Source organism: Trichoderma harzianum (assembly GCF_003025095.1).
Source record: "Trichoderma harzianum CBS 226.95 unplaced genomic scaffold M431scaffold_1, whole genome shotgun sequence".
NCBI classification, from domain to species: Eukaryota; Fungi; Ascomycota; class Sordariomycetes; order Hypocreales; family Hypocreaceae; genus Trichoderma; species Trichoderma harzianum.
Genome location: NW_020209249.1, coordinates 1,042,512 through 1,068,428, shown reverse-complemented (window position 1 = coordinate 1,068,428; position 25,917 = coordinate 1,042,512). Strand labels below are relative to the sequence as shown.

At 49.8% G+C, this 25,917-nt stretch overlaps 15 protein-coding genes across 15 annotated transcripts; 9 read left to right on the top strand and 6 right to left on the bottom strand.

The window, feature by feature from the left end:
- Positions 1-410: 410 nt before the first annotated feature.
- On the bottom strand, positions 411-1,721 carry M431DRAFT_361 (hypothetical protein; the record flags this gene model as incomplete). The annotated part of the gene is made up of 3 exons (XM_024914559.1): positions 411-986; positions 1,056-1,412; positions 1,518-1,721. The coding sequence occupies 3 exons, from the start codon at positions 1,719-1,721 to the stop codon at positions 411-413; spliced, it is 1,137 nt and encodes a 378-aa protein (XP_024779953.1).
- A 1,162-nt stretch (positions 1,722-2,883) lies between these two features.
- On the top strand, positions 2,884-4,061 carry M431DRAFT_489022 (hypothetical protein; the record flags this gene model as incomplete). Its single annotated transcript, XM_024916632.1, has 2 exons — positions 2,884-3,021; positions 3,087-4,061. The coding sequence occupies 2 exons, from the start codon at positions 2,884-2,886 to the stop codon at positions 4,059-4,061; spliced, it is 1,113 nt and encodes a 370-aa protein (XP_024779952.1).
- A 257-nt stretch (positions 4,062-4,318) lies between these two features.
- Positions 4,319-4,792, bottom strand: M431DRAFT_489021 (hypothetical protein; the record flags this gene model as incomplete). Its single annotated transcript, XM_024916631.1, has 3 exons — positions 4,319-4,413; positions 4,474-4,659; positions 4,738-4,792. The coding sequence occupies 3 exons, from the start codon at positions 4,790-4,792 to the stop codon at positions 4,319-4,321; spliced, it is 336 nt and encodes a 111-aa protein (XP_024779951.1).
- Positions 4,793-5,133: 341 nt separating this feature from the next.
- M431DRAFT_489020 (hypothetical protein) lies at positions 5,134-6,553 on the top strand (the record flags this gene model as incomplete). Its single annotated transcript, XM_024916630.1, has 2 exons — positions 5,134-5,430; positions 5,513-6,553. 2 exons carry the CDS (start codon positions 5,134-5,136, stop codon positions 6,551-6,553), a joined length of 1,338 nt encoding a protein of 445 aa, XP_024779950.1.
- A 393-nt stretch (positions 6,554-6,946) lies between these two features.
- Positions 6,947-7,889, bottom strand: M431DRAFT_71227 (hypothetical protein; the record flags this gene model as incomplete). The annotated part of the gene is made up of 3 exons (XM_024921873.1): positions 6,947-7,558; positions 7,583-7,604; positions 7,639-7,889. 3 exons carry the CDS (start codon positions 7,887-7,889, stop codon positions 6,947-6,949), a joined length of 885 nt encoding a protein of 294 aa, XP_024779949.1.
- M431DRAFT_176210 (hypothetical protein) lies at positions 7,565-8,848 on the bottom strand. The gene has a single exon (XM_024913077.1). It carries the CDS (start codon positions 8,701-8,703, stop codon positions 7,993-7,995), a length of 711 nt encoding a protein of 236 aa, XP_024779948.1. The 5' UTR covers positions 8,704-8,848; the 3' UTR covers positions 7,565-7,992.
- A 1,223-nt stretch (positions 8,849-10,071) lies between these two features.
- On the top strand, positions 10,072-11,309 carry M431DRAFT_502383 (hypothetical protein). The gene has a single exon (XM_024918149.1). The coding sequence runs from the start codon at positions 10,115-10,117 to the stop codon at positions 10,955-10,957; it is 843 nt and encodes a 280-aa protein (XP_024779947.1). The 5' UTR covers positions 10,072-10,114; the 3' UTR covers positions 10,958-11,309.
- A 253-nt stretch (positions 11,310-11,562) lies between these two features.
- M431DRAFT_59897 (hypothetical protein) lies at positions 11,563-13,217 on the top strand (the record flags this gene model as incomplete). The annotated part of the gene is made up of 4 exons (XM_024921550.1): positions 11,563-11,812; positions 11,867-12,352; positions 12,467-12,698; positions 12,848-13,217. Coding segments are annotated over 4 exons (1,338 nt in total), but the record flags the coding sequence as incomplete, so codon positions are not given.
- Positions 13,218-13,646: 429 nt separating this feature from the next.
- Positions 13,647-14,672, top strand: M431DRAFT_71310 (hypothetical protein; the record flags this gene model as incomplete). The annotated part of the gene is made up of 1 exon (XM_024921884.1): positions 13,647-14,672. One exon carries the CDS (start codon positions 13,647-13,649, stop codon positions 14,670-14,672), a length of 1,026 nt encoding a protein of 341 aa, XP_024779945.1.
- A 1,257-nt stretch (positions 14,673-15,929) lies between these two features.
- On the top strand, positions 15,930-16,747 carry M431DRAFT_57616 (hypothetical protein; the record flags this gene model as incomplete). The annotated part of the gene is made up of 2 exons (XM_024921508.1): positions 15,930-16,115; positions 16,184-16,747. Coding segments are annotated over 2 exons (750 nt in total), but the record flags the coding sequence as incomplete, so codon positions are not given.
- Positions 16,748-17,298: 551 nt separating this feature from the next.
- On the top strand, positions 17,299-20,861 carry M431DRAFT_103561 (hypothetical protein). Its single transcript, XM_024911524.1, has 9 exons — positions 17,299-17,331; positions 17,397-17,694; positions 17,830-17,853; positions 17,935-18,056; positions 18,167-18,612; positions 18,684-18,982; positions 19,050-19,384; positions 19,501-19,854; positions 19,945-20,861. The coding sequence occupies exons 2-9, from the start codon at positions 17,641-17,643 to the stop codon at positions 20,396-20,398; spliced, it is 2,088 nt and encodes a 695-aa protein (XP_024779943.1). The 5' UTR covers positions 17,299-17,331; positions 17,397-17,640; the 3' UTR covers positions 20,399-20,861.
- M431DRAFT_489015 (hypothetical protein) lies at positions 20,532-21,139 on the bottom strand (the record flags this gene model as incomplete). The annotated part of the gene is made up of 2 exons (XM_024916629.1): positions 20,532-21,068; positions 21,131-21,139. 2 exons carry the CDS (start codon positions 21,137-21,139, stop codon positions 20,532-20,534), a joined length of 546 nt encoding a protein of 181 aa, XP_024779942.1.
- Positions 21,140-22,458: 1,319 nt separating this feature from the next.
- M431DRAFT_73512 (hypothetical protein) lies at positions 22,459-23,708 on the top strand (the record flags this gene model as incomplete). The annotated part of the gene is made up of 2 exons (XM_024922134.1): positions 22,459-22,711; positions 22,930-23,708. The coding sequence occupies 2 exons, from the start codon at positions 22,459-22,461 to the stop codon at positions 23,706-23,708; spliced, it is 1,032 nt and encodes a 343-aa protein (XP_024779941.1).
- Positions 23,709-23,842: 134 nt separating this feature from the next.
- Positions 23,843-24,475, bottom strand: M431DRAFT_175973 (hypothetical protein). Its single transcript, XM_024913075.1, has one exon. It carries the CDS (start codon positions 24,353-24,355, stop codon positions 23,978-23,980), a length of 378 nt encoding a protein of 125 aa, XP_024779940.1. The 5' UTR covers positions 24,356-24,475; the 3' UTR covers positions 23,843-23,977.
- Positions 24,476-25,134: 659 nt separating this feature from the next.
- Positions 25,135-25,874, top strand: M431DRAFT_175900 (hypothetical protein). The gene has a single exon (XM_024913074.1). The coding sequence runs from the start codon at positions 25,172-25,174 to the stop codon at positions 25,628-25,630; it is 459 nt and encodes a 152-aa protein (XP_024779939.1). The 5' UTR covers positions 25,135-25,171; the 3' UTR covers positions 25,631-25,874.
- Positions 25,875-25,917: the final 43 nt, after the last annotated feature.

Genomic DNA, 25,917 nt, shown 5'->3' with positions numbered 1-25,917 from the left:
CCCGGGGATCAAATCAATTGAAGATAAGGCAGCGACTGGAACGTGGGAAACGCTTTGAATGATGCACACGAAATGGCTCACAAGAGCAAGAACAGGCAGATACCAAAACAAGTTGGCGAAATGGTCATTTCATGCAAAAAATAGAGAAATTATTAAAAAAGATGCAGCGGTTTGCATCTTTTGCTGTAGCCATTACATATGCGTACAAAAATGTGCCGATTGTTCTATCAGCAATGCATCGTCATCCCGTTCAAGTAATCATGCTCGACGCCGCTTTTTTTATATCCTCCCACTGGGGTCGCTCGTTACTCCACGTCAATCAAGGTATCAAAATCCAAGATGGTATCAATTGCTTGGTCCCCTTCACACATACACACGCACTCCCTTCTTCCCCTCTCCCCTGTCCCCGTTTAAGCAGAAGGCTTACGGCCAACCATCAGATACATGGGAGTGAACAGGTGCTCGCGGCCACCGGCAACCAGGCAGTCGGCAGCAAGAGCCAAGCTGTCGGCCGTCTTCTTAGTGCCGGCAGGGGCAAGGCCGATCTTCTCCAGCAGACCAGCCAGGTTATGGGCAATGGTGCGGCCCCAGGTGGTCATGCGGACAATGGTAAAGATGTCTCCGACCGACTGAATGTATCTCAATTCACCGGACAGAGGCCAGTACCAGGGAAGGGGGTCGGGACGGTCAGCGAGATCCTCATGCCTGAGGAGCTCAAAGCCGACAGCGCGCATGGCGTCCAGAGCCTCGGACACCTTGCACATGTTGGAGATGCCGTCACCCTGCTCGATTCCGAGACGGATCTCGCGGTGGTGCAGGTTGTTGTTGTCGTATTCATCAGTCATAAGCCACTCGTAGACGCCAAAGACACCGCCGGGCTTCAGCACGCGGAAGATCTGGCCGTAGATGCCCTCCAGAGTGGGGGCGTGAACGGTAGCCTCAATGGCATAGACAGCGTCAAAGGTGTTTTCAGGGAACGACATTTGCTGCAGGCGAGATTTGCGTTAGTACATACAGAACAAGACACCGAGCAAGTTGTTGCAGGTCAAACATACCATAAAGTCGCCCTTGACAAAGGCCAGTTGCTCGGAAAGGCCCTCCTTCTGGGCATAGTGGGTTGCTCGGTCGATCTGGTAGTCGTTGTTGTTGAGACCAGTGACGTGGCAGCCGGTGAACTTTGCAATCTCACGGGCAGGGCCACCGACACCGCAGCCGACATCGAGGACTTTCATGCCCTCCTTGATGCCAATGGTGTGAGCCAGGTAGTGCTCGTGACGGGCAATTGCCTGGTAAAAGGGCTCGCCGTGGGAGAATCGGCAGAAGTGGAAAGACTGGCCCCAGCCATACTCGTACAGATCCGTCGCCAGGTTGTAGTAGTGTCTCGTGAGCGTGGCATACTCGGCCGTTCGCGCCTGTTGATTGGAGGGTTAGAGACCGTGATTTAACTCAATCAATTGCCCTCTCTTCCCAAGGGAGAATTGGGAGAGGTAGAGCGGGGAGAAGAGAAAAGAACTTACAGCACGCTCCTCGGCGGTCTCGTTCTCGGCGGGCTTGTTGTCCCAGTGCTTAAAGTACTCGTCGACAGCGGCCTTCTTGGCGTCGGAGCCCTTGGAAAACATGGCAGCAATGCCTCCCTTTGCCTTGGCCGAGTTGCCGTGCAGAGCCTTGTTGAAGGCGGCGTCTCGCGCCTTGTCCTCCTTCTCGAGAGCTAGGGGTGCCATGTTGAATTAGGTGGTTGTAGCAGGATAGAATTAAAAAATTAAGATGGAAAATCTCTATTAGCTGCACAAAAAGAGGGTCAAAGGAAGGAAGAAAAAGAAGAAGAGAGAACTAAAGGCACACAACGAAGATGGAGATGCTCCAGAGGTTGGGGAAAAAGAGGACGGGTGGCTGCCACGCAAATGAGCGGAGCTGGGACCTTTTATGCGTTGTCCTTTGTTTGGGTCTTTTGGCATCAGAATCGCAATGCAGCAATTTCATGGCACCCGTCCGCTTCTTTTTACCCCTGACGAACGGCAACCGCCAATCTCCAATTCTAATTCTGGGCTTGTGATATCGCACTAGACGAGCAATTTGGCCCTTTGGTTGGTTGGATCGAGGACGGGCTGCCACGTAAACGGTAGGCGGTGAGCGCCCCGCAGTGTGCGAATACGAACGCGAACTCGCTTTGGGTGTCCTTGCATGCGCCTCTTTTTTTTTGCGGTGAATTCCTCCGTCGGCTTCACTTTTTTTCGTGCTAAGGATGCGGTATAAACTCCATATTAGGGGAGGTGTATCTGCGGAGCCAAGCGCCAAATCTCCAAATACGCGTATAAGATGTAATTAGTGCTGCTACTAGGCATTCCTCGTCCAGTGGTATCATCTGTATTCGCTCTCGTACTGGAGAAATCGTTGTCGGATAGATGATTGCGAGCTGAGATGACTTAAAGTCGCATTGATGTGGCAACGTTCGGCCGTGTCTTTGAAATTGGAGTGACGTCCATTCCTCCCTCTCCCCAGCCGCGTGTCCAATTTCCCATACCCGTACGTACAGTCTTCTTATCGTTGTACAAGCAGAATAGCATGTGCAAATCTTGCCGAGATGTGGCATGTTTCTGGAAGCCACAGACACATACAGCCTAAACGTGCCTGACCCGAATCCTGGAATTATATCGAAGCCACTTTTTTTTGCTTTGCAATGCGCTGGGGTGGCTATCGATAAGATTCCACATCATGCTTATGTAACCTCTGTTTGTGGCGGGCGGTGGCAGGTCTCCACCAAGATTTCTTTGCACGTCGCGATCCGATCTTGGATTTGCAGCTTGCATCATACAGTTACAGTTACAGTTGCACCTTGGAAAAGAAACACCATCGTCAATCCATCGCTGCACCTCGTCGCCCGTCATGCCGCCCCAAATCAAACAAGATCTCAACCGGTCGGGATGGGAGACAACCGACTTTCCCTCTGTCTGCGAAAACTGCCTGCCCGAGAACCCCATGGTCAAGATGCTAAAGGAAGACTACGGAGCCGAATGCAAATTAGTATGTCGCCCCCTGCTCGATACCATTCTATTCTATCGAAATGTGTATACTAACAGAATTGCCAGTGTACGCGACCATTCACAGTCTTCAGCTGGGCTGCTGAGCGCGCCCAAGGCCGCAAGAGACGGACCAACGTTTGCCTGACGTGCGCTCGACTCAAGAACTGCTGCCAGAGCTGCATGCTGGATCTTAGCTTTGGCCTGCCCATCACCGTCCGTGACGCTGCGCTCAAGATGATCGCTCCGGGGCCTCGATCCGATGTCAACCGAGAATACTTTGCGCAGAACAACGAAAAATTGATCGAGGAAGGCAAAGCCGGAACGGAAGAGTACGAGAAGACGGACGAAAAGGCCCGCGAGCTCCTGCGTCGTCTGGCCGCCAGCAAGCCGTACTTTCGAAAGGGCAGAACCGTGGACGAGTCAGAACTCGCTGGCGCAAGAGTTGGAGGGAATGCTGCAGTTGGAGCCGGTGTAGGAGGCCCTGGCCCGATTCGAACACGAGATTCAAGGGCCGCAGCAGCCGCGGGCGCGAGACCTGGCGGAAAGGGGCGAGGCCGTCCAGCATTCCCGAGCGCAGCACAACTCCCACCGAGCCCCAAAGATTGGCTGCCGCCGGATGACCCCAACATCATGTCCCTTTTCGTAACGGGCGTGGAGGACGATTTGCCCGAGCACAAGCTCCGCGACTTCTTCAAGGTTCACGGCAAGATCAAGAGCTTGGTGTGCTCTCACATGTCCCACTGCGCGTTTGTCAACTACGAGACGAGAGATGGAGCCGAGAAGGCAGCGGCTGCTTGTCAGGGCAGGGCGGTTATTGCTGGATGCCCGCTGAGGATCCGCTGGGGACAGCCAAAGGCGATTGGCACCATGGACCGAGAGCAACGCTACCAGATGCTGCAAGATGCTCGCATCCGTCAGAACAAGCCGCAGCAGCGTGCCCTAGAAGGCGGCCAGCAACCAAGCGTGGCGAATCGTGCGATTGCTGCACCACCACCTGGAGCAGAAGAAGCGCCCACCTACGCAAGCATGTCTGGAGAGTAAGAGGATTTCGCCATATCTGGCCATATTGGCTTCTTTCTTACTTGTTTTCCATTTTCTTTTTTGTTTTATCCATCATCTTCGGGCGTTTCGGTGCTATAGGGAGACTACAGCGGGTTGCATATTACGTCGTCTACATATCGAGGAATTCAACGTGATGGAAGGCCAAATTTATCGTGTGTCATTGGATTGGAGGGTATCATGAGTCCAGTAATTCTACATAGTTTGTTTTACAATGATATATATACAAAGGCTGCTCATCAATTGCAGCCACAACCACCACCACTCTTGCCATTGCCTGCCGTCAGGATACTGTCATTATCGCCTCGCTCGGTGTGTTCGTGTATTCGCAGCTCTGTTGTTTAAAGTATTAGCAAAGTAACAACATCTTGAGAACCGGCCCTGTAAATCTTACTGTACGTGTGTTTGTCGCCGTCGCTCTCAATCTTTTCTCCCTGGACAATGTTCTGGCGCAGGATGGTGGCCACGTCCTCGGCATGTTTGATTGCCGTCTGGATGCTAGAGTCGGAGTCAAGTGCGCGGTTCTCTTGGAAGCCTTGTCGGATCTGGTTCTGGGCCGCCGAAAGGACATGGACGTCGCCTGGATGCAATTGTTAGTCTTGCTTTTGATGTCGGGATTATAAATGAAGCCCGGGTTTTTCGAGGGAGCGCATCTTACCCTGAAAGGCGATTCGCGCAGCGCGCATGAGGTTTCTATAAGCTGCCAATGACATTGTATCGGATATCTGAGACGGAATCGCTAGCAAAAGAAAGAAGAAGACGAATTACAAGTTGTATCATGCAGGCGAATGGAAGTGCATGTATTCAAGATTATTAGCGGGATGATATCAATTTTGAAGCTGCTGCTAAACAACGGAGGTCCGGTTCTGCCGTCTTCCGCCGACATCCCACCACAGATGGCACTACCAGCCCCTGTCAGAACCCCACCATTGATTGGCCGTTGGTGGGAGAAGAGGAAAAAAAAGGAAAAAACTGGAGATTGCCTCACTACCCTCAGTCCAACCTTTTTTTTTTTCCCTCCTCAACCCAAAGTCTGTCATTGCAAATCATCACAATGGCTTCCGTCTCGCAGGTTGTCACTCTCCCTCTTCCCGCCCTTCCCGAGGGCTGGGCTGCCGACAAGGACTTCAAGGCCGTCGGCAAGCTCTCCGGAGCTGTCCAGCGCAGCATCGAGCCTGTTGGACCGCATTTCCTGGCTCACGCCCGCCGAGCTCGTCACAAGCGCACCTTTTCCGAGGATGACCGGATCCAGGCCCAGGAGAGCGCCAAGAACGTCGAGGATGTTGATGATGGCGATGAGAGCGAGCCTGAGGACCCCATGATGCTTCAGAGCCAGGCCAAGGACTGGAAGGTATGTGTTGAAACATGAGGGGGGATGATATCGGGATTGGGATTGCCAGTCCAATTCGGCCAGTGCTAACAGAGACACACAGACTCAGGACCACTACAAGGTTCTCGGCCTGTCCAAGTACCGCTACAAGGCCACCGAGGAGCAGATCAAGAAGGCCCACCGCAAGAAGGTCCTCAAGCACCACCCCGATAAGAAGGCTGCCCTGGGCCGTGCCGAGGACGACCAGTTCTTCAAGTGTATCCAGAAGGCCACCGACATTCTGCTCGACCCCATCAGACGCCGCCAGTTCGACTCCGTCGATGAGGAGGCCGACGTCGAGCCCCCCACCAAGAAGCAGCTGCAAAAGGGCGACTTCTACAAGCTCTGGAGCAAGGTCTTCAAGTCCGAGGCTCGTTTCTCCAAGACACACCCCGTCCCCACCTTTGGCGATGCCAACGCCACCAAGGAGCACGTCGACGAATTCTACAACTTCTGGTACAACTTTGATAGCTGGAGGAGCTTCGAGTACCTCGACGAGGATGTCCCCGATGATGGCGAGAGCCGTGACCACAAGCGCCACGTCGAGCGCAAGAACCAGAACTCTCGCAAGAAGAAGAAGGCCGAGGACAACGCCCGCCTGCGTAAGCTGCTAGATGACGCTTCGGCCGGTGATGAGCGTATCAAGCGCTTCCGACAGGAGGCCAACGCCGCCAAGAACAAGAAGAAGTTTGAGAAGGAGGCTGCCGAGAAGAAGGCGGCCGAGGAGGCCCAGGCCAAGAAGGAGGCCGAGGAGAAGGCCAAGGCTGACGCCGAAGCCGCCGCAAAGGCTGATCGTGAGGCCGGCAAGAAGGCCAAGGAGGCCGCCAAGAACGCCGTCAAGAAGAACAAGCGTGTGCTCAAGAGCTCCGTCAAGGACGCCAACTACTTTGCCTCTGGCGATGCCTCTGCCACCCAGATCGACGCCGTCCTGGGCGATGTCGAGCTGGTGCAGGGCAAGATTGATCCCGATGAGATTGCTGCTCTTGCCGGTAAGCTTAACGGCCTGACGGTGGCGGACGAGATCAAGGGAGTTTGGGCCGCGGAGGTTAAGAGGCTTGTTGATGCTGGCAAGCTGAAGGAGGGAGAGGCCAAGACTCTGGTGTAAGTGGGCTGAGGATGGGATGGAATTGGAGGTTTAGAACTAAAAATTAGACGGTCATGATGATGATGAATAGAATGGACTTTGATGTGGTCAATGTTCATTTGCTTGAGACTGTGTAATGATGTCAAATAATCTTATCTCAATGTTGCTAATGGAGATGTATTCTCATGTTACTAATTGCTTTGGGCTCCTCTTTCGCGTTGTAGAAGCACCAAGGGGATAGACGATAGATGACTGTATGCTTAGGATTAAATGGGGTAATGATTTCTAAGGATTCGCTTGGGACAATAAACTGTGACAGCCTGCTCAATATGGCATCCAGTGCTTGGGCTAAAAGATTAGAATCGAATTCTAGATCATGTATATCCGACGGGATCTCCCTGTCTCTTAGTTTTGCTAATCTTCATTGATTCGTTCCGATATCATACTCGCTATCGATGGTAGAGTTCGTTTTTTCTTGCCGTCTAATCCACTCAACAGCTTCCAGGGCTGAATTAGGTTGTACACTCCAGATTTTTGCTTCTCGGTCATACACTCAAACAGGATCCTTTCCATGACGATTTTATCCATGAGGTCCTCCGCCTCAGGCACAGCGCCTCTACCGCTCTGTCTAGCAAACTGCAAGAGAAGAGCGGCAACTCCTGCGACGATCGGAGTCGAACAAGATGTTCCCGATTGCCGTAACTCGGCCTCCCCATCCGTTAATCCAGTCGGCCACGCTCCTTTGACATCTTCTCCGAAGGCACTGAAGTTGTACTTCCCTTGTTGACCAAGCTTGCAAAATTCGGATGGGGTCGTCCAAGTCTTGTTGGAGTATATACAGATGACATGTCGGTGACGGGCAGGGTAGCCAAGTTTTTCGTCAGACCTGTTCGATGCTGCCGCAAAGAGAAGCACCCTGTTGTAATACTTCTTGATGGAGTTTTCAATGTCGCTATGACTATGCGAAAAGGCAAATGGCATGACGATGATGTCAACCTCCCACCCCTCCACGGCGTGTTCGATTGCCTATGCTCCCTGATTAGCCATAACGTGAAGTGATATAAGTGAGTGACTGAGGGATAGTAAGTCATGCCTTGGCAATTAACCTCCCGGTATTATCCTCTTCATACCGCGTTTTCCAGACTCTCCCACAAAATATCCTAGCCTGAGGTGCAGTCTTCACTAGCAGGGAGGCCGTGTGAGTACCGTGTCCGACTTCATCACATATGCCTTCAGTATCGTTGACGAAATCCCAGCAGTTTTCATTCTGGATCTTTTTGCTAAGTAGTGGATGTTGAAGATCAATACCGGTGTCGAGGATGGCGATCTTCACTTCTCCACCTTTGACACCACTCATAAGACTATGAGTCTCTTGCTCAAGCTGTGTAAACCACTTGTCCGATGCTGTGTTTCTGTGGAAGGGTCAGTAAAAGGACCAGGTTACGTGTTTTCTCTGTGTCTCACATTGGCGGGCTTTGCTCCAGAGGCTTAACAGCCGGCTCGTCAAATATGACATTAGCTAACGGCGTGACACCTGAGAGCTCCTGTTCCAAGTCCTTGAATGAGGCGCGTGGGCCTAGCATGGAAAGGAGGTTCTGTTCCAAAGGGCTCACAATCTTCTGATAAATGTCCCACATCCCAAGATGGGGAGCTTGTGGCTCATACTTGGCGTATGTTTCCACGGCTAAACAGGCGCTCATTGACTCAATGAATTGCTGTTTTGCCCACTCATCTCGATCCAAGTCCTTCAATCTGCTCAGCATCTTTGATGCTTTTGGAAGATCTGAACGCAGATTCCGAGTAAAATCTGATGGGACTCTATTTTCTTGTAGTTCTAGCTCGAGGAGAAATCTTGCAAGTGTCACCATATCTGGCATTGGATGATAATCCTTGTGTAACTTTGTAGGCCGCGTGCTGCCCTGTGCTGTTACCCAGCAAGCAGAAAGGTAAGGCCGCCTGAAGTTGAATGTTGCAGGGCCGCCATTCTCATCGAATTGAAAGAAGGAAATATCAGCACTGTCCCAATACTGCTGTAGCCAAGGACCATCAAGCAGTTGCATGAAGGAGTAGAATAAAATCACGGCTAGGATTCTTCTTTCTCTTGCAAGGAGAATAATGCGGTCTTGTAGGATCTTCTGCAACGACACTCGTTTTCCAAGGTCACCGGACATAACTTGATCTGGAAAGAACTCAGCGGCGAAGCCTGTGGGAGTGATTGGAGTTGCCACTATCTTTAGTTTCAAGCCTGATATACCATCAAAGAGAACCTGGCAGGGAGGATCCAGCTTCTTTGTAGCGAAGGATGTAGAACATCTAGAAGACGTGAGCCACTAGTATTTTACTGAGGCATTCGTACTTACTTCTGGGTTTGAATCATTATACTACAGTGTAGAGGAGCTAATTCATGTTGCAAAATCATGTCGTACTCCTCTCTTGGGATTTTTGGGTGTTTCCAACTTGACTGAAGACAAAGCATGATGTTCATGCAACTACCGAGCTTATTTTCATGATCGGCTCCGCACTGACAAGGCCAGAACTCGCGTAATAACCTGTGGAGATCCTCATAACCGCGGCATTGCGACCGGTAATCGTGGAATTCCTTTTCTGAATACCACCTGTTCTGTTTCTGCGGGCGTTCAGAGACCATCGGGGCCAGCTCACTTTGCGGGTTCTCCCGACACAGAAGAAGGTCAAAGTCAGCGACAAGTGAAGACAACAGCTCAGTGCCAGCTTCAGATATCTTTTTGATGAATGGACGCTGGATATCGACTGTTTGTTTGTCTTTGGGGATCTTTCGAACGAATGTTCGGAAGGTTTCTAAGTTCGAAAACTTTGACTTGCAATCCCAATGATGTAGTTAGCGCTCCGAGTTCTGAAAGGTCAGCTTGGCCAACCCAAACTTCACCCTACTTACATTTGGACTAGGACTAGTAGTATAATGGTTCTCATTATCTCGCTCAATAATGTCTTGTATACGGCGAGCATGAATTGTGCTGTTCAATCCTACCGCCACCCGATGTGCCGCAGTGTATAGTTCCTGACTGATTGGACCCTGTTGGTTCATATAACCCTCTAAATGGAAGTCTAATTGCCAAAGTCGAGACTTTAAATGCTTTCGAACCAATGTTTCCTTGCTGTCATTCTGGAAACGACCAGTGTAATGTTCGCGAAATGTGCTGATAATGTCTTGAAGCAGTTCTAGGAGTTCATATGGTTCTTCGGGCAGATCTATCAAAAGCTCAGCCTCTGGCTCGTCCATAATGTGCGATACACGTGCTATAGATGAATAGTGCGTAGAGACAAGAATTCAAAAAGCAAAAGCAGAACAAAGGTCTGAGCCGTATCATTGCATATTTTGACTAGAAGTGTGCCCAATTTCCCCGCTTCGCAGATGAGCTGAAAGGGTTGCAGCTGCTCACGTGGATGCATGTTTCGTTCATTTAACCAATCAATCAACGAAGTATGAGTTACCTCGCATACAATATGCAGTTCGATGCACTTCGTGGAACCCCGCCCCTCACAGCCTGATTCAACATGTTGCAAAGTAGTCCAAAATAACGCACTCTTGCACTGTTGCCCATCATGAGCCGGACTTACGATGGATGGATCTTCACCAAGACGCGTAAATTTGCGTCCAATGGACGCCTTCAAATCGGCCAGGTCCTTGGCAAACCATTCCAGCCCGAGTCGGCGCTGATGCCCCTTGGGCCACTCCCAGTGCCCAAGGATGTGATTGTGGATGAGACGGAAGACAAACACGTTTCTATTTCGTCCGAGAGCGACCTCAAAGTCATGTTCCGGATGTGGGCGGAGCTCAATCCCGTCCCTGTCACTGGGGAGGCTAATATCCATGTCGACCGTTCAGATTCGGCCTCATGGCACTTCGACTCGCTGAAGAGCCAACAGATCACGCCACCACTTACCTATGTCCAAGACTCGATGGAACATGATGAAGTGCCAAACTATTTGAAAAAATGGCGCTGGGATAAGCGAGTATTCATCGTGACTGGTGTCACAGTTGCTGAAGGGGCAACGACAGCCATAAAGAATGCACGAACCGCAGGATTCAAGGCTTCGGCCTCTGGCGACCCATCGGGGACTGGATCTGGCGGATTGGGTATGGCCGGCGAGCTTGAAACCAATAGCTCTAATGAAGAGACCACTGGCGAATCAAGCAATTTCGTGTTTGCATATAGCGTCAACGAGGTCTACTATCGCCGTATGACACATGCTCCATTCCGTAAAGGCGAGGTCCAAAGCGTTGGGGACGATGACAAAACGGAGATTCAGGACGGAGAGACTGGGGCAATAATCGAAACCGTTGTTGTTGATGACATAGATGAGGAACCTTATGAGGGTGGCGATGAAGATGTCGACAAGGAAGAGGCCTGGGATGCTGAGATTTCGAGTGTTAGTGAAAACTAGATGGTTACAACACTCATAGCCCTATGACTGAGATCCTGGAACACTGTGGTAGCCACCATTGGGAGAGATAAACAGCTTATGAGAGACTGTGAATTCAGCAAAGAGAAGACTATACCAACGGTTTCCCTCGCCTGGGCATAAGCCTTGATGAAGATGACTTTATCCACTAATGAGGATCAATCAGGGTTACCTTTGAAGTTCTCTGCGATATGCATTCTTTGCATTATTGAACACCCTGTTATCGAGTGGCTGCAAACTGTGAGACCAATAAGTCAATATGTAACAATAGAATCTTATACAAGATCAAAAAAGTAGGTAGTTATCCACTCATATTGAATTTTGAGTGAGTGAGCTTCACGATTCAGATAATTCTATGAAATAGAATGAATACTAATAGCTTTAAAGTTGGCCCAAAACTACACCCATGTACATGTATATACCTAGGTAGATAAACTTGCATGAATGCACACCAATCGCAAGCAGTATAATCCGATTCCGCTGCATACTAGCGAAATTACACAATCCCATACTCCGCAGTTAAATCCCTGGCCTGCGTCCTTTACGTTAGCATAGAGAAGAAGAACTGTACACAACCCAAACGAATCATGGCCTTAGAGAACGCAATTTATAACAAAGCCGCAGAGTGCTTGGAAATCTTCAATGATTGTATTGAGTCAATGGTATCGGCGCCATGGCCGCAAGACCAGCTTGACCGATTCAACCTTTGGGCCGCTCACGGCGGCATCTTTGGAAGTTATCAGAAACGTACTTCCATGGACTGGCGCCTGCGCGAGCGACCAGAGCTGGTGGACATGATACTGCAACTCCTGGCTCTACTGCATGAGTATCTCTCTGGTAATGACCACCTTTTGGCCGACGACCTCATGTTGCCATAGTAATGCTTGATAGCAATCTGTACCTTGGCCGATCCTATTGCCGGAAGGGCTATCGCGACTGTAGAAGATATAGGCAGCCAGACTCAACTGCCCTCGTCTCACGTATCAAAATCGGCTAGCTCATCAGAATGTTCATTTGGCCAGGCTCCCGAGACATCGTCTGTAGTTGCAGACCCAATCGACACAATGCGAGAGAAGGTGGAGCAGGCGCTTTCAGAACTTTTCAGAATTTCTGCTGCCATCCGCTCCGCTGGGATGAGTTACAGACATACCAAAGCCGCAAACTTTGTTGAATGGCAGGACGGCGTGAATTTAACACAAAAATTCAGAGAAGGCGTAGAGTTGTTGCTGCGATACAAGAAGCCTTCCCCTATCGACTACATGGTGAAGCGGCTAATCGAAACCGTTAGTTTACGGCAACGGGAACTAGCATACTCCCGCCGCAAGAGGGTGGGCCGGAGTGAAAAAGAAGCCAAAGAAGAGTCCTTCAAGTCCCACAGTTTAGCAAGCCTGCCGCCGCGATCTACGGCTGGATACTCGCGACAAGGCGGCTCTGGTTCAACCCCGTCCAGGCTGCCTCATACGGCTATAGGTGCATTACGCGGAGAGACAGCACAACATGATGCGGTCCAGTCAACAGTATACACCGCCACATACGTGCCTACAACGGTTTTTTCTCAGACAAAGCCTGTGAAGAGCTTGATGATACGACCTCAGTGGTCTACAATAGACGATTCTCTCACCAATCTTCCGCTACCACCAGAAGTGGGCGAAAAATTGGAGTTTGAATGCCCCTATTGTGGAATTCCACTCGCAAGGGCAATATTCCAAGGACCTGCCTGGAGGTATGGCATAATTTACTCTTTTTTTGTCCTCATGATTCTGAACGTCTTCTGTAACTGACCCTCTTTAGAAATCACGTTTTGGAGGACCTTCGGCCATATGTTTGCATTTTGCCAGACTGTAAAACACCACATGCCTTATACAAGAACAGCGATGCATGGATCAGTCACATGCAGACGAAGCATAAAGTGGCAGAATGGAAATGTGTCTCATCGTGTCAATCAAATATACGGACCTTCCAGACGGAAGCAGAATTCTTAATCCATACCGAGAATGAACACAAAGAAGATTTTACAACCGAAGAAATGCTCGAGCTGGCAAATATCGGAAGATACGAGATAAATCGGGAGCTTGGGGTTGATATTTTGCTGGAGTGCCCAATATGCACAATATCGTTCGAAGACCATGAATTTTTGACCGTGTACAGTCACATCGCCGAAGAGCTTGCGGAATACGCCTGGATATCTCTTCCAGAGTCCCCACATGCCGATACAAACGTGTCCCAGAAAGCTTCTTCAAAGTCTGCAAGCGTCGACGATGGTAGGATCAGCCAGAGGCGTGAAAGCGAGATCGAGGCCGACAAGATGTTTCCGTGGTCGTTGTGGGATTCCGATGATCCAGAAACAAAAAGCGATCTTGTTCACCATGATGCTGACCTTAAGCTCATCCCAGACCTAAGTGATGTCGATGTTACAGTGTTGGCTGAAATCCGATCGGATATTCGCAACGCACGGCAGGAACGTTTGCGACAGGAGCCTGATCCCAGTCAGAATTTACTGAGAAAATATGAAGATGAAATAAACCCAGAAGAAGACCAAGATATGATTATTCTTCCCGAAGGCCAATCGTGGTATGATGAAGCCGCTAGCAACTTGCTGGAATCCCAGGAAATGGACCAGCCACAAGCCGTGGAAGACCGACTGGCCACCCCTCCTCAGGAGAATAGTATTATGTGGCGAAATTTTCATATCATCAATCGGAATTTTGTGCGAGGAAAGAAAAATAAACCTAATCTTGACGAATATGAGGATGTGGGCCTTTCGACTGAAGATCTGACACGACAATTAAAATTTGGGGTTCTTAACAATCGAAATCACGAAGCTACTTCTTTCTCTGGGGAAGTCAAAGCAAAATGGGTCAAAGAGAAACGCGACACAATTTACGAAAACAGAAAATCCGGCTACACCGTGAGCGTCGAGAGGCTTCTTTGGGTAGATGGTTATGAAGGTTGTCCTCTAGAAGGCGAGAGCACAATATCTGATCGGGAAATGACTCTAGTGATTCTCAAAATTGTGATTGCCTCTCATAACCCAAATGTCAAATTCGGTTCTATGAAGGCTTCCTTGATGTTTGAAGATGCGGATTACAAGCGGCACCACGGCTTTAATGAACCACAAGTCGAAGCCTGGGCACCATTTCACTCGGCGGAGAGATGGATTGTCCGAATGCCCTACGAAAAGGGAATAGAAGCGAGTATCGGATTTGGTCTCACTGTTGGCGGTGCTTCTGTTGGTTGGGAAAAAACTAAAAGCAAGGCTTGGGATCAGACGTTCTTCACTGAAGGGCGCTCAAACCCAGAGATTAGCCCTGTGACTGGCTGCCGCAATGGAGTTACGTGGGTTCTTGAGCAGAAAGGCTTGGAAAATAGCGGCATATTGCAGGAAATCTGTGTGGCGGTGCTTATCTCAAGAGCTTCATCAGAGCCTTACCACGTTCGGCTTCAAATTGATACACGACTTGGCGCCCTCGAAGATCTCAAGAACAAAACAAGACAACTTTTTGGGCTTAATCCAAACATGGCCAAGCCATTTTTGGTTTCACCAGGGAAGAATGTCGTGTGTAACTTTGAGGGCAACGACATCATTAAGAGTATTGACCTGAAGAACCTGGGGAGACTGAGGGACCAAGGGGACAGCTCTAGACTGAACTTGGAACTGGACAATTACTACAAGATTGAAACTTCAACACCATTGTAGAAGGCATCAGAGACATAAGAAGAACGCGAAGAGAAGCCGCTAGGATTGGAAATGGGAATTGGCTACCATCGAAAAACCATGACTCAGCTATCTTCATGATACTCAGATCTCGGAGAGTGGCTCCCAAATTTTTACTTCATGTAATAATACTGCAATCTAGTACAAGAGTTGATAGATATATAATGAGACTCGCGGGTACGGGCCGACTAGCATGACTATCTTGAACAACGAACTGCATGGCATTCCGTCTAATACCAACCATCTACTGGATCTTATAACTAACTCATAACAGCTAGATACAACCTACAAGAGACTCTTGAACTCAGCGAGAAGAAGAATGTACGGCCACTTCTCTCGCTTTGGCATCAAGCTTGATGAAGTTGACTTTATCCACTGATGAGGGATTAGTATCGATTGTCTTTTTTTACTACTTTACGATATGTAGCCTTGGCATTTCATATCCCATTTTCTAGCCATTGTAGATCACAGGGGGCAGCGAATCAACATATAACAATAAGAATCCAAAGCGTGAGCTTGATGGTGAGCTTGCACGGACGAACATTAATCTCAAAGAACATAATCTGGCGCCGCTGTACACAAAGGGACAATGTAGACAAAGGAGCGATGCTGATAAAGGAATTGTAGAAGAAAAAGTAACAAAAATCAGTAATTCCGCACTTTAAAGAATCAGTCTGCGTCACTCAGCATGTGTCCTTACATCAGTATAAAAAGAAGAAGAAGAAGAAGAAGAGGTGTGCAAGACCCAAATGAACCCTAGCGGCAGAATACACAATTTATAATAAAGTCGCAAAGTGCTCGAGGAACATAGAGAAACTGCGAGACCAAGAGGAGATGGACAGTCCAACGCCATTGCAGACGACATCAGAGGCAAAGGAGGAGCGCCAAGAGAAGCTGCCAAAACTGGGAGAAATGTGAGTTGGCTATCATCGCACACATACGACCTAGCTGACTCTATGGTCGCTTAGATGGGATAGAAATGCTCCCGAGCTTTCGAAATTTACAAAGAAATACTGGGATTTGGTTCAAGACGCACATAATGAATCTTGCGGGTACCGGCCGATCAGGATAGCTATTATTGATACTGGGATGGTTGGCATTCGGCCTGATACCGACAACATAGGGGATCTTATAATTGGCCAACAACAATTAGACACCCATCGCATTAAAGAACGGCACGAACACTGTAGTAGACGGCCGATCGATGAAACTCTGTGGTCTCGTGTCAAGAAAAGACGATCTCGTATCAGAAAAAGATTATCTTTGGTGGGCGATGACGATCCTTTAAGTCGAAAATTCCTGGCATCCGACGCGCATGGCATCCAGATGGCCAGAATAATAAGCTCCATAGATCCATGTTGTGTCTTCTATATTGCTAGAGTGTCATCAAGGAGATCCGGAATCACTCCTGCAAAAGTTGCAGAGGTAGATTACTCGCCCCTCCACGCCTTGGTGCGCTTTACTGTCGTTGGCTTTATTAACTTATACACAAGGCAATACGAGGGGCGATATCCAAAGGTGTTGATGTTATCTCTATGAGCCTCGGCCTCGGCGAAACAACATATGAGCTTGAGGATGCTTGTTGTGAAGCAATTAAACGCGGCATTGCCATGCTCTGCAGTGCTCATGTTGAAGGCATAAGTTTGACACATGCCTACCCAGCAGGCTTTTTTGGGACAATCCCCATTATCGCCTGTGACGAGTCTGGGATAACGCCTCCCGGAAAAAGGCATCTTGGTAATGAATTTGCGGTCAATGTCCCGGCGGGGATTGCTCCGGTTCTCAACTCTAACGAAAAGATATCAGAAAGCTCTGTGGCTACAGCTATCGCGGCTGGAATCAGCTCACTAATTTTATCTTGCCATCAGCTGGCGCACAAGGGAGAGGAGGACTTTGAACAGAAGGGCCGCCAAACCATGCTTGTGAGGTATTACTTGAAGAAGATGGCTGGAGATGAGTACAATTTTGTTCAGCTTGAAAGATTTGCTAGAATTGACGGCCATGCCAATGAAGGGAGGGATATAGATATACAGGCTATTCTTCAAACATTCTTCAGAGGCCAGGATGGGATTTCCTCCAGAGACCCGGATTGATGTCGAAAGACGTTGAAAGTCTTTCTGCCAGTTGACGATACAGCTGACTATGGAGTTAAAAATGCAGAAATGCCATTTCTAGCTAGATAAGGTAGGGCTGGATAGCCTTTCATCGAAGCAACTGTCATGTATATCATTTTGTTTATAAGTGGTCTCGTTATGAAACATTCGTTTTGAGAGTTAAAACACCGCCAGCTATTCCAACATAATTAATAATTCGTTAATACTAATGAAACCTATTTATGTTATTTTATATTTTAGTTTAGTTAGTTTATCCTTCAATTTATCCTGAATCATCCATCCATCTCTGCTGCTTGTGGTACGTAATAACTCGCCGCAGCCAAGGAATCTTCGGCATCCCGCGGACTCCGGGACATCCGGAGCCTTGACAAGTACCTTTCCTCACAGGATGCATGCAAGAGTACATTCTGCTGCTTTCCACAGCATCCACCAGCCTGGCTGCAGATGCGTCGCATTCCTCCTGCATCCTAACAAAAGATGCAAGACATGATCTATTTTCTGATACACAATTGCGCGTCCGGCACTTGGTAAGGCTTAGTTTGTTGAATTTGGATGGCAGTTGTTGAGGTACAGCCACTAACACCGCTGGCAGTAAATGAACCTGGTAAAAGATGCTGCTGTAGAATCCGCCTTACCTCTTTCTTTTCATCCTTTCACTCAACTCACATGAGAATGAGCAAATCAATTTCTTCTGGAAACAAGAATCGAAAATCATCTCAATTCATCATAAATCAAATAACCGCAGTACATACACCAACATCTATTATATAATTGCAACCGCCATATCCTTTCCCTCGTCCGCATTAGCTCAGAGCAAAAAATCACCCGATACAACAATGCAGAACCTCGCGCCGTCCGCGGCCGCCGACGATCCAACCGCCCGGAGAGCTGTAAGTGCCGGTATCTGAGAGTCGCCTGTGGATCTGGCTTGATGCGCATATCTAGCCGCGATGATGGGCTGCTGCTGGATGGGGTGATGAGATTGATTGAGTACTGACGATGGCCTTTGTCGGCGTGAATGACAGTGTGATCAGTGTCGTCTACGAAAGGTGAGTCGGGCTAATTGAGCGTCGATTTCATGTCATGGTTCATTCTTGGATTGAATCAGTAGGCTAATTGTTCCCTTCAAGATTCGCTGTGATAAAGATTGGCCGTGTTCCAATTGCAGAACAGCAAAGCGGAGTTGCACATCAACGGGTGCTGGACAGAGGCCAAAGGAGCCTCGGCAGCGAGTCCTCATCTCATCTCAATAGTGAGTCTCTTCTAAACTATGGGTGTTGCTCATCTCATGTCCACTCATCTCATCATCCTTCCATGTCTCTTCACATCAAACTTAGATACATGTAGCTAACCATCACCAAGCGAGAGAAAGATTGACCAGATAGAAGCCCGCCTCGGCAACATCGAAGCCCTCCTCAAAAACATCTCGTCCTCCACCTCCACAGACGCCTCCAAATTCATCCACACCCCCCAGACAGACATCACCATTCCGACCGCCGCCTCAAACGCCGACTATGACAGCTCCGACGAGGAGTCTGTCCTGGGCGGCGACTCGGGCCTGACGGTGCACACCACCTTTGCGAGCGAGTTCCTCGAGCGCGCCGTCAAGAGGGGGCCCCTGCGGCCTCTCAACCCGAAGATGGAGACGGCTCTGGCCAATCTCAGCCAGCTTGTCGAGATGCAAAAGCATCGATCGATAAGCCATGGGCCTCGATTCCCTCTGCAGAAGCCAGTGCCGCCGGGGGGAGTGAGCAAGTTGCCGATGCCTCCACTGGCCACGGTAGTCTCCCTCCTCAAGCACGTCAAAGGTATGAGAAAGAAGCCGCAAATCTTTTCATTTTCAATATAACAAAAAGGCGTATAGTCTGACTTGAACCAGCCGCTCCTCCCACCTTCTTCACCATCCTGTGCACCCTCGTCGGCATCAAGGAGTTTGCAGAGCTGTGCAAGACCGTCTACTTCCCCACGGAAGACTTCTCAGACGCCACCTTTGCCGTGGTCAACGCCATGCTGTACAACCTCTTTGTCGAGCAGCACTCGCTGGACAAGGAGGGCGCGTTGCGCGAAGAGTACAACTCGTACGTGGCCATCTGCAAGTCGAATCTCGAGACGACGCTGGCCAACTTTCCGCTGTTTCTGTCGCCAAAGATTGAGAATGTGCAGGCTCTGCTGCTTGGAGTGAGATTGCCTTTCTCCTGTTTAGTTATTGACGAGGAGAGTAACTGATATTGTTTGATTGATATAGTGTCTCTATGCTATTGACGTCTCCAGGCCCTCGGTAGCGTGGCATCTCATCACAATGGCCGCCTGGCTATGTCAAGCAGGCGGCTACCACCGTACAGAATCGCTGAGAAACGACCCTCCAGTGGTTGCACAGCAAAAGAAGGTCATCTTCTGGCATGTGTATACTTTGGACAAGGGCTTGGGCCTCAGACTTGGACGGGCGTCAACAATAGCAGAATGCGATATTGATATCAAACGCGAGTTTGAAGTCAACGGCTTCGACCATCTCACATCCACCACGTTCCCGACGTTATGGGTCAAGATTAGCAGCCTGCAGAGCCGAATCTACGAACAACTGTAAGAAAACTTTTTCATATATGAGCCCCTTGACCGCCTGCTGTGGTCTTCTTTTCTATCTTTCTTCTTTATTTGTTGATACGACCTGATAACTGATGGCTGTTCGTCACTTGCAGATACAGTCCAGTCGCTCTGGCAAGTCCACAGGCGGACTTGGTCCAACGAGCAAAGCTTTTGGCCGCGGAATGCAGCCGGCTGGAGATTGAGACGGATGAGACGCGTGAAAAGGTACACAGACTGCTCAAGTCGATAGGAACCTCGGATGTCGTCGACGTTTTTATCAAAGGCGACGAGGTCCAATTCTACGTGACCAAGACGCTCATCTACCGCGTCATACCGGCACCGGAAGGCTCCATTACCCGATTCTGCGACGAGTGCTTAGACGCGGCCCGTCATGCCATGAAGACGCATCAGGAGTGTGTTCAATTCATGGACATTAGCACGTACATGCGGTCCATGTACATTCATTGGTAGGGAAGACAGCAATTCTGAACCCACCCTTTCCCTTCCCTTCCCTTTCCACCAACCAAATGCTGATCATCATTTTGTCCTATCTCTAGGAACCTCTTGTTGACACCGTTTGCTCCATTCTTTGTCTTGTTTTGCTATGTCATTGAGACTTCTTCGTTCGCCGACCTCAAGGTTCTCCAGGACTTTGTGGATTCCCTCGAGGGCGGGAGGGGGCTATCGGAGCCCATTGACAAGTTATACCGACTCTGCCGGGTCATGTGCGATATCGCCACGCTCTATGTCGAAGCCAAAGCCCAGCAGCAGCAGGACGAAAGCTCGATAGGGGATGAGTTTGAGATGTACTTGAGCCAGCTGGGCTTCATCCCCAATGAGGACCAACCAATGGCCAACGCCAACACCAACGACCCAGGGGTACCGGTTCAGGGCAACGGCCAGGTGGCTCAGCTTGCGGATTGGTTTTTTGGCAGCCGGAACATGATTAGCCTCTTAGAGGAGGACTTGTCGCAGATAGACTCGCAGAAGTGGATGCAGTCCGACATGTAGGGTTCTGGATTTGGGCTGCGGCATATGAGGTGGCACTTATAATAGCCGGCATGATAATAGTAATAATACCCTGGAATAGACAGCGATGGCATCCAGTCAATGATTTAATGTAGCCTCTTGTGTCTTGGACGAGTCAATCAGTGGGAAACCTTGGGTCGTAGACTTCGTATCCTTCATCTTCCGTATCGCTCTCCACGAGAGAGCCTTTGTAGAGGCCCGTCTTTTCTGTATCCATGAGCGCACGAGCGGCCTGGTTCGCTGGTTTGCGGGGCGCATCGGTCACTGCTGGTTGCGAAGCAGCCGAGGTTGATGTCGACGCCTCTGCCGCCGGAGCAAAGGCACTCTTGAAGCCAGTCTTTTTGAAGCCGCCCTTTTTGAAGCCTCCACCACCACCACCGCTACCGCCAGAGGATGGCGCTTCCTGGTTGTTCAACTTGATGACCATGCCATCTGCCTTGGCCTCGGCTTTCCTCGCCTTTGCGACTGCGTTGGGATCGCGCACCATGGCCTTCATGTCCTTGAGGCGCTGCTTGTGGCTGTGATCGTAGCTGCTGAGATGGGCCTCATAGTCGTTCATGCGGGAGTAGCCCTTGGAGCAGAGGTTGCAGTAGAAGGATTTCTGGGCCTCTTTCGCCGAGCTGGTTTGCGCGGGAGGAAGGGTTTGGTGTCTCTGGAGATGGACGCGTTAGTTTGACGATGCTGATTGCTTGATGAAGGAGGAGAGGTACGTACTGGAGGCATTTTGAATGACTTGGAGATGCAATCTAAGAATAGAGCAGTATCCAATTGTGCTGTACGAGTGACGGAGCTTTGCGGTGCTCTGACGTGAAGCTCGCGATAACGATTCACGATACGCAACAATTGAGTTGGAGGATATCGGAAGATCGGAGAAAAAGGGCCGAGGGAGCTATGGTGGGGCTGATGATGGGCGGCTATCCAATCCTGGACCTAGATTAGACCGATTGCGGAGTAGCTTTAGGTACTTGCTGGGTACTAAAACACCTATGGCATAATAGTGATACATTATGTACCTGATACGTAGCGTACTGCGATTGAGTCCACCTGGTACATTTGATATGGCAGGGCTGTTAGTGGCCAGCTTCATCAATAGCGGGAGACTTCCCGGCAGCCGTCGCTTAAGCTGCTTTACCGAGTCCTTCCCAAGGCGAACAAGGCATACTTGATAGATGGCTAACTAGCTAGCTAACAATAATGCTCTTTAGCTTTGACTGGACAGTGAAATTCATAATGCATGATAAATCACACGATTCATCTCGCTACAGTGGTGGCTCATGTAAGGGAGAATACGGCGATAGGATGTTTCGTAAAACGTCTTGGCCCTAGGGCAGGTGGTGTGTACCAAGGTAGGACTCGGTACTCGGACATGTAATTTAGCACCTAGTCGTACGTGTTCCTACCTACATACAGTACACATCAAGCACATGTATGAAGCGCATATGTAATGCGGAATAGATGAAACCGTCCTGTACGAAAGACGCTGCTAGAGCTAAAAGGGTATGATGCTGTTGGGCGTTGGCAAATAGGGCGTCTCGAACATGGAGGTTGAGACAGTTGTCTCTTGGCCAATGTGCCATTGCGGAACATACGCGCTCCAATCAAGGCCGTAACGGTTGGGATTGGTGGCGTCCCAGAAGGGAAATGGAAAAAGAGAAAACAGTTTGAAACAAAACGAGCGGACGGGCGTTTTCTCTTTTTGCATAAAAACTTGTGTGTCGTTGTTGTCTCAGCATTTATACCGGCGGATGTGGGCGGCACTCAAACCATTTCTCGTTTGGGCATAGAGGGACCCCCCCACGGCTGTGTGGTCTTTTGCTATTGGGCAGCCTTCTTTTTTCTTTTTTCTCCCCAACATACCCAGCCGGTGGTTTGATGCTCGTACGGACATGCATGTCTCACCCGGGTATTTTCGTTTTTATCTCGGAATCTTTTGAAACCCAAGGACAAAGGTGAAAATTATTCAAAATTAAGGAATCTCATCCTTGGTTCAGTTACAGAGCAAGAAAGGAAAAGAGAAGAAAAGAAAGAGCTCGGCAATCGCCATGGACGACGACTCAGACGCCGAGAGCCCGCGAGGCTGGCGAGAGCGGAGGAACTCGACTCTGACGGCCATTTCTCTCCTCCAACTGGATCCTGCGCCCATGGACTCAGACCCGGACACACCGACAGAAGAAAAGAGGCCAATCGACTCTCTGGACGCAGATGGCACCATGGAAGGCAGTGCGGGCAGCATCAAGACTGGCTCGACCATGGCGCCGGGGTTGAGTGGCAGTGGCCGAGGCGCCATCTATTACTGTTCGTTTCTCTTTTTTCCCTTTTTTTCTGTCGTCCCTGGATGATCCCTGAACTGATTGCCGCCTTTATTCTTATTTTTATCTCGTTTTAACCCATTGCGTTTTCCCCGTGGTTTTATCCAGTTTCAGCTGCATTGCAACCCTGTCTGAGACGAAAGTGTGTGTGGTTCCTTTTTTATGCTGACCGGTTGTGACTTTGATGTTTTTTATCAAATATAGTGAGCCGAATGCAGAGATATTCCAGCTATGCCGTGTCGGTATTCACCACCATGCACCTTGTCAATGTGTCCCTCATTCCCGCGGTTACACGAAGCGTGGCTGGCTCGGAGACTTACCTGCTTATGGCCCGAGAGCTCTACCAGACTCCCATCACGGAACCATTGCTGGTTGGCCTGCCGGTTTTGATGCACATCGGCTCTGGTATTGCGTTGCGTCTTCTTAGAAGGTCCCAGAACATTAAGAGGTATGGCGGGTCAACGCCGGGCATGTACGCCATGATGCGTTCGTCTACTGCTAACCCTCGACCGTCCGTTCAGCTCTGGCCGCCGCTCAGCTGGATCTCTTGGTCTGGCTACGTCTTCTCTGCCTTCTGGGGGGCCCACGTCGTGATGAACCGAGTCTTGCCACTAGTGGTGGAGGGCGACAGCTCCAACATTGGCCTAGCCTACGTCTCTCACGGCTTCGCGAGGCACCCTATTATTGCAGCTACCGCCTACAGGGGCCTGATTGGAATAGGATGCGCCCATATGGTCTGGGGACTGGCCAAATGGTTCGGGATTGCGCCGTCGACAAAGGGCTGGTGGGGAAGCGAAGCAGTCTCGGTTGATAAGAAGACGAAGCGGCAACGCAGACGCCAGTGGCTGGGAGTTCAGGCCGCAGTAGTGGCAGCAGCTGCATTGTGGGCGGTGGGAGGACTCGAGGTTGTTGCAAAGGCTGGGGCATCGGATGGATGGGTTGGAAAGCTATACGACGATCTCTTTGCAAGAGTCCAGCTGTGACGATCGAGGTTGTGTCAGCGACTTGGGTGGGGGGGATGTGGTTGACCCATGACATGACAACGGATTTATGATGAATATACACGAATTTACGAGCACACAAGTAGCCTCTCTCGACCTGAGCCATGCGCATGAGACATCAATTCGAATCATGAGCCGCGAGCACGGGACTGTGCAGATGATCTACGCTAGGAGAATGAGAAGTTTATCCGGAGATCCATGGAGCCTCGGAATGCAATAAGCGGCCGGGGAATAATTTTTTCTTTTCCCATCTACGGTTTGATATTTGCCGTGTTTGAGGATAAAGACGAGATGGAGGGGACGTAAAAGGAGGTGAGGGGGGAGGGGGAGATGCGAGCCCATGAGAGAATGAGGGGAGAACGAGAGTCCTTGCAGTATGCTGAGAGGCTAGACATCATGATAGAATACACACGAGTAGTAAAATATGCAGCCAAAAAGAGCTGAACTTTTACCACCCCAGGAAACGGAGTGAGGGCAGAGACTACGTAGCCACTAAGGAAGGGGGTGGTTTGATGAGTTGTTTTGCGGCTTGCATATATTAAACAAAAGCGGTATGATGAAAGGGCTTTCTTCCTGTTGGTCTCTCTTTGCTCTTTTTTTTTTTTTTTTTTTTGGTCTGCATTTCGCATGCATCTTGCACTTTGAATCACCGCTTGGGCTGTGGCGATCTATTGGTTCTGGCATCCGCGGCTGATACAAGCGTACCTGCAGGCGACTCTTTTCAGAAGTGATTTGTCGCAGGGAGGGCAGCCGGCCAAAAAGCCACGGCCGAGCTATGACTTAGTTAGTAGATATGATGAGTAGGAGAAGAAAAAAAAGGGAGGGAAACGCTTAAACGGTTTGTTGGCGTTTGGGGAACTTGGCGTGAATTACAAATCGAGAGGCGAATTGGGAAGCAAAGAGAAGACAAAAAGGAAAAAGGAAAGAAACCGTGATGGTGGTTGATTTGGTGTTTCTACTGGAGGGGCCTGATAGCGGCTAGTGGGTACATGTACTGCTTTGCAGAGGGCGCCATACTGGGGGTACATGTGCTGGATGGATTGCCGGGGGTGGTGGGGGAACAGATGGAGCTCAACTGGCAGCCCGGCAAGGCATCCAAGCATCCATCAGTTGCAATCCGTGCTAAGCTTCTGTCTAGCTTCGGTGCCTATTAGTGGCTGAAAGGTGCAGTAGAGCAGTGATTGGACAGCGGCTGGGACTGAACAAGGTCTAGGTACGGAGATATTTTATGAGTGAGTACATGGCCTGTATGTGTCTTGGGGAGGAGTTGAAGTTGTTGATACATGTACATACAGGTACATGACTCCATAGATGCATGCATGTAGGCAAATCAAAGCAGAGCAAAGCAAAAGGGAAAACAAGCACAGGGCAAGACAGAGAAGGGGAAAACGAAACTAGACTGGACACTACCTGGACGCGTCAGGGCCGTCCGCAGGCCCGAACGGATGCAAACCGCTACGGTAGCACTGGAGGAGCGTCTTTGGGGGGAGCCACTATATAAGACCGGCAGGGACCCGGAAGCCAGCGTGCCACGGGGGGAATTGGAAGCTCAAGCTCTGGACTCGGGCCTCGACAAACCAGCTTCGGGGCATTTTGGCAGCAAACCTCAGCGTAATTCTATCCCGTCAGTTGTCACCTCCAATCTCCCGTCACTTGCTATCATTATCATATCTCCGTTTTCCATCAACATAAACCTCCTCCTCAACCTCCATCACAATCCCACGTGCGTTTGTCGCCCGCAACTCCACAATCTCCGTGTCTCTCCCTCCCTTGACAGCCGTTTTTTTCTTCTTCTTTTCACTGCATCATCCTTACGCCTTTTATTTAGAGTTCCTCGCTGTTCTCTCTTCTCCCTCACATACCCGCATCATCACCCTTTTTCTGCACTGCTCCACTGCATTTGATACCTGCATGCCCGTGACGACGCTGCAAATCGCTGGACCAGAGGGCAGAGACGCCCCGAGATTGAAACCCGGGGAGAAGAAGCGATACTGCCGCTGATAGCATTTGCTTTGCTTGTCCTCTACTGCTTTTATATCATCTTCACTGCTGCTGCTCTGCTGCTTGCTCTTCCTCTTCTTCCCCCGTTTGGACAGCCGGGCGCTGCTTATACCAATCAGCCCGCGCACACACTCACCACCCATCATTGATATTGATCATCGCATCAATACACACACACACACACGCACGC